The 6,453-nt window shown below is 39.4% G+C and overlaps 1 protein-coding gene across 1 annotated transcript; it reads right to left on the bottom strand.

The window, feature by feature from the left end:
• Positions 1–1,025: 1,025 nt before the first annotated feature.
• Positions 1,026–6,084, bottom strand: LOC122641624 (phosphatidylinositol 4-phosphate 5-kinase 6-like). Its single transcript, XM_043834910.1, has 8 exons — positions 4,691–6,084; positions 3,163–3,330; positions 2,881–3,046; positions 2,679–2,795; positions 2,390–2,583; positions 2,154–2,299; positions 1,979–2,060; positions 1,026–1,849 (listed from the first exon to the last, which is right to left on the bottom strand). Exons 1-8 carry the CDS (start codon positions 5,887–5,889, stop codon positions 1,561–1,563), a joined length of 2,361 nt encoding a protein of 786 aa, XP_043690845.1. The 5' UTR covers positions 5,890–6,084; the 3' UTR covers positions 1,026–1,560.
• Between the last annotated feature and the right edge of the window lie 369 nt (positions 6,085–6,453).

Genomic DNA, 6,453 nt, shown 5'->3' with positions numbered 1-6,453 from the left:
TTATCTTATCTTCTTCCATCTGTCATAATCTCTTGTCTCTACCATGTACCCTCTTCATATTAAATAGGATTCTTCTTCTTCTTACCAAAAAAAACTAGTTTGGAAGTTGGAATCATTTTGCTTCAAAATTCAATCTTTCAAGAATAGGGTAGTTGCAACTAAAGTTGATTGTATACCTTTCAAGGTCCCTTAACTTCAAACTTGGAAGTGTCTCTGATAAGGATACTTTAAAAGAGAACTGAGAACTGCCTCTCATATAACCATTAACTCTCAACAGAAGCTTTAAATTTCCATGCAATATAGACTTGATCTAGAGTATTTACAGACATTAAATTGTTCATCACTGCATTTGGATCTCATAAAAAGATTTGTAAAGTATTCTCTGGTTGGAATATATTTGTCATATCATTACTAACCTTGGTTGGGCTTAGTGTCTCCCCCATGGCAGACACATTTTGAACAAGTATAACAAAGATAAGATTTTTGAGGACTCATCTTTTATATTCATCTAGATCTTGTCTTCAAATCTTTTATCATTTGGATTTTCTTGTTCTATGGTTTCTTTCCCCACCATAAGATTTACCAGTCAGAGAACAGAATGTCTACTGCTGTTGAATCTTCTACATTATTTGCTTATTCTTCTTGAGAGAAATTGAAGGAATATAGACTATTTACTCCCTGACACTCATTCATAGGAACAAATGGTATAATGTATGATCAAGCATATATATATATATATATATATATATATAACCAATTGATGAATTCCCTTATAATATAATGATCCATTTTGCAATTGACTTATTCATAGGTAACTAGGTAAGGGAAGATACTTGGAGCATTTGAAATCTTGAATGTGCACTCTTGAAAATTTCCCGATCCTCAGACTGCATAGTGATGCCTTAATACCCTAGATAACATCAACAGATATAATTTTCTTCTCATACATGGGCTATGATAAAAATTCCTGTGTCATCTCCTTTTCAACACTATCAGACATGGAAGCATACAATTCAACACCAATCAATTTTTCAGCAACTACTGGTGATTTTGATCCTGAAAATATTTCGATGAAGATAAATACATAGTTTCTGTGACAAAAAAGGAGTTCAATTCCAAATTCCTCTCTGTACATTTTTATTCAATGTAAAATCCCAGAGACTCCTCTACATCTTCTGAGACCAAAACAAAAAACTTGGTACAAAAAAGAATATCTTCCGATACAGGTTTATCCTCCGGCAAATTCATTTACAAATGGGCTTTCGCATTTTCAGGTTATGAAGTTAATCTATACCTTTGCCAAAACATATTACATACTAGAATAATATATAGAGGGAGTGAAGGAGAGAAATGCAATGGCAAATTGTCCAGCATGCAACTCTGGCAGCCACAGCTGATCTTCTAAGGGCCCATGTCAACATTTTGGCGGTGAGCTGATTGTCACTGAGACTGACTATACATTGACCAGCAAGCACAAGCATTTGGCATAACCTTGGCTGGCAAAATAAGGCATCAAACCACTACAGATGCAAAGTTCACAGCGCCTTTCATCCAACTCTTTCAGGTGTCTTCTGTAAATATTTTGAATATAAAATCACGGAAGCGTTTAGAATATTGCCGTGGATCGACAGCTGATATTGAGGTTGGATCATACTGGATGGACTTGTACGCATGCTCAAGCTTCTTGCTGATATCATAGTCTTGTAGTATATCAATGATACCAAAGTACAAGATCACATCAAAGAACTCTCCTGTTGGCTCTCCAACCAGCTGAGTTTCAAAGTCATTTCTTCTAACAGTCTGTTCAACCCTTGCTGGCATGTTCACACCCAATCTGATTGTTGCCCACCTGAAGTACTCAATATAAATATACATTTTAAAAGGAGTAACTCCCCCCCTCCCCAACAACACAAATACAAAGGAAAGAAAGAAATAAGTGGTTTGGACTAAATAAAAGTCTTATAAAAATAAATTGTACCGGCTGGGATCAAGAAGAAGCTGATCCATGTCTACTCTTGAAAGACGAGGGCCTCCAGACTCGCCATCAAGGTCACCATTACCTGTAAGAAAAGGTCAAAACATTTCTCCTCTGTTGGGAAGAAGATTGAACTGGTATTTAGGGCAATAATATTGGATAGGATAAGAAATATAACCAATAGGGGTTCGAACTCCAGAGAGACGACCCTCATTTGCTTGGTCCATAGTGTATGATGTTGTATCTCTGAAGTGAAGACCCACCAAGAGACTGTAATCCATAATTCTTTCTTGTTCAAGAAACTCACAGTCCCGATCCACTTGCCTGCAAAAGGATCGGTAAGGTGGGATTGTAAATGATCATTGAAAGACAAAATATTATGGGATTGTAAATGTAAGGTGGTTCTGAATTCACCTGTAAAGTTCTTGGTACCATGCTTTCTGAAGTCGAAATATAAAGTTAAGATCCAGGTCCTTGAGAGTTGTATTCCCATCAATCTCTGCCTCAGGTTTATCTGTTATACGGCCATGGGAGGAGCCTTTCAAGTCAAAGCGCCTGTGAATGAGGTACTCAGAACAGAACAGATTTCCCATTATAACGAAGCGAACCTGGTTCATTAGCCATTCGTATGCTTACAAGACAAATTCCAAATCTCAGGCAAATAACAGGACACAAAGCCAGGATTTGTTATCCATGTTCTTACCTTCTTCTGCGTAGCACCAGTTAATTTTACACAATGCAAACCAAAAAATTTGGTAACTAAAGTATTTTCAAAAGCCCGAACATGATTATAGTAGGCTGGAAGCATCCTTACAAGCACCTGTAGCATAATAGTGAATGAAACAGCAGCCTAAGTTCAGTGCAAAGTTAGAAGCAAGAAACATGACACAAAATGGAGACCTCACCTTTACTTCTGACTTCTTCATTGTCTTTATCATGTAGCGGTCATCATGGGTCAAATAGAAGAAGCTTCCACTTTTACCAGGAGAAGAGAGCTCCCGGAGTGCATCATTTCCACATATAGACAACATGTAATCAGCTGCATCCACCTTGAACAACTTCCGGAGAGTCCTAAACACAAATAATTATAAAACTTAAAAATTTATGGCAATAAAATCAAACTGAAGTCTCTACATCTAAAAGAAGATCAAATAGTCCCAACAAGAAATATAAATCTCCAGGCCTACCGGAAAACCAAGGGGCAATAATCCTTCCATTTGAATTCACATGATTGGTGTGGTGGAGTATGTTTGCTTCCCTCAGGAGGAAACTTTGTCCAGACTTTTTCCTTGGGGTCAAATGCTGAAGACCTCAGATCAAGGGATGTTGCTGGTGCAGGTTTTCCCACGGAATGCCTGTTCAATCTCATTACATTTTAACACACAGTGATGAAAGCAAGCACAGGCATCAGATATAAACAAATACTATCATTAGAGCTGAAAGTGCAAGAAAGCTCTAGAATTCTTCTTTAAGCAAATTCCCATCCCACCTCCCCCCAAAAAGAAAAAAACAATATCTGTTTTTTTCCAAATGGAACTGGTAAATCCATCAGACTTATTAACAACTTAATCATTAACACCTCACAAGAACTTGGATTAAAACAGCCTGAGATTGAGAATTTCATGAATGGTTTAGGTTTGATAAGTAATATACTGCTTGGACCTATTAGCAGATTAGAAAAGAGGCTCGAGTAGAAAGAATTAGGACCCCAAACTATAATATTGAAGAGCATAAATGCTGGATTTTTTTATTTTTCTCAAAACTCCAACCAAATTCATTGATGGGAAGGCTGGCCATACAGGAAAACCTCCAAAATTTCAGTTATACGTTCTGAAATGTTATTTTCAAAACAGAGAACTAGAAGCTTGAAGAAAATATAGCTTACCCTTGTAAGTTCTTGTGACATTATTTCCCGACAGGAAGGAAGAGGAAGAATATAAAACTAAACTGTTCCAAAGTAAAATGATCATAATCTTTTCCAAAAGCTGACAAAGTAAACAATAAAACATTGTACTTATGAAAACACTCTCTTTGATTAGCAAATGAAAGGAAACAAGGAAAAGAAGGGAAAAGAAGGGGGGTGTGGAAGAAGGATAAGCCGAGGCATTGGATTGTTGGCTTGTGTCCAAGCCAATGAATACTTCTAATCCCTACTTTTAGGAAGAAAACATCAGGAAGAAAAGAAAGGGGTGGGATAATAAAAGAGATATGGATTAGACTTCACAGCATCTAAGTTCATCCACTAACCGAAGAATTATATGATTCATAGGAAAGAAAAAGAACATCAGATTGATGACATGTATTTAATCATTGAGTTTGGGAACAGGGGAAGGAATTCACTGAATAGTTCCAGGTCTTTACTCTATTGTTCACAGTAGGACTTTTAGAATTCCGCAGGCCCCAGAATTATATATTATTAGGCAAACAAACTGAACCATTTGGTTAGCTGATAAGAAAAGAAATTTTATTGATGAATAGATTTCAGCTATTCCATCAACCTCCACTCAAAATCCTCTTTACAAATGCCCGAAACCCACTAACTGTCCTAAAACAACTGGAAAAGGGAAAGACAAACAAAATCAAAGCCTATCATATAACAAAATGTATTAAAAAAGGATGAATAAAAGAAGAGAAGTGGAAGAAGACAAATAACAGAACAGGGAACAGAGGTTTTACAAAAAGGAAAAAGAAAAGGTGTTATTGGATCAGTAATACCTGATCCCCAACTGCAGATTGAGCATGAGCTCATAGTTCTTATGCCCCTTGGAAATTGTCACACCCTGTTTCTTCATTTCCCTTGGTAGCAACTTCAGAGGTTGTAGTCTTGTTCCTCTGGTCTCTGCATCTTCAAGCTGGAGAGCCCCCAACCCATCCTCCACTTCTCTCCCTCCCATCTTATTTGCATCAACAATATCACAAGTAATGTCCCCATCTGATTCCCAGATACAGAACCTATCAAGCCTCTTATCGCTGCCAACATTAATGATCCTTCCATCGACCGACATCCTCCTTGGCTTGCCACTGGCATCCATGCCAGACCAATTCAACATCTTTTGAGACGGCAAAATCGAGACCACCTCACCAGGACAAATCTTACAATCCTTCAAACCAACAGAGAAAACTTCCTGAGGATCCCAATCCATATTGCCGGGAGGCGAGGCAGTGGCGGTGGAAGGATAATAAGTTCCACTCTGTTCTTTGGGGTCCTTACTCCAGGTACCCACATAGAAGCTCCCATCAGCCCACCTAAAGGTGCCATTCCCTCTAGGCAACCCATCTTCCCAAAACCCATCATATCGATTCCCAGAAACCCAAATCAGAGTTCCATTGCCATTAAAGACACCAATCTTCCACTGCCCAATGTAATGGTTGCCGTTCTTCCACTGATACCTGCCATGGCCATCTTGCTGGCCACGGCGCCACTCACCCTCATAGTAATCTCCATTGGCGTAATGCTTGGTGCCTTGGCCATGCTTGAGGTTCATGACCCATGAGCCTCTATAGGTATCGCCGTTTGAACCCGTATAGGTGCCTTTGCCGTCCATGTAACCGCCCTTGAATTCTCCTTCATAAGTAGCCCCTGAAGGCCAACTGAATTTGCCTCTCCCCATGGTTTTGCCTCTGAACCATTCGCCAACATACATACAACCATCGGTCCATAAGTACTTGCCATTGCCGTGAGGAAGGTTGTCAGACCATTGGCCTGTGTAAAAGTCGCCATGGGCGAAGACTCGCTCTGTGTGGTAGACCTGGCCAGTGCCGGCAGCCCCAACAGCACCGCCATCTTCGTCGTCATCAACATGGGCTACTGGCATTGTTGTGAAAAAGCTCGTTCCTCGCCTTCTCACAGCCGCTTGTGATTTCCTAACCGTTGCTTCCCAGGCCTTGGTTGCGCCACCGCCTTCTTTGCTCATTTTTACGAATACCCACTTCCCTTTCTCTTCTCACATTGTCATTTCAGTCACCGAATCTCCTATCCGATCACCCACCTCGAATGCAGCAGCAAATCCGTAGACGACATCTGAGGAGAAAACCCAATTCAGAGAGATATTCAAACAATGTGACATTCATGAAAAAGCCAAACTATGCACTGAATCTCTCCCTCTCCCTCTGTTTTCTATGGATGTCGTTTTAGTGTTTCATTCTGCGTTTGCTCTGCAAATTGGGTCTTTCAAATTTTTTGGTTTTTCACAAAATCTCTGTTATTTTGATCAACGAGAAAGCAAAAAGTGCAATGGAACCAAGGAATGGCTTTTTCTTTTCGAACCAATGGACAAACAAACGTTTGTGAATGATTTTTCCCCCTTTTTTCCTTTTTTTTGGCTTCAAAGCTTCAACGCCGGGTTCATCTCCTACAACGATTGTCAACCTACCATGTGGATTGTGGAGGGACAATCAAAACGGTTAAGTGCGTAAATAGAGTTTGCCATTTTAAGCGTTTGGAAAGAGAAAGACAGAAGAGAAAAAAATCAGAGAGA

This window comes from Telopea speciosissima, chromosome 10 (genome assembly GCF_018873765.1).
Source record: "Telopea speciosissima isolate NSW1024214 ecotype Mountain lineage chromosome 10, Tspe_v1, whole genome shotgun sequence".
NCBI classification, from domain to species: domain Eukaryota; kingdom Viridiplantae; phylum Streptophyta; class Magnoliopsida; order Proteales; family Proteaceae; genus Telopea; species Telopea speciosissima.
This window is presented reverse-complemented; position numbering and strand designations above follow the sequence as displayed.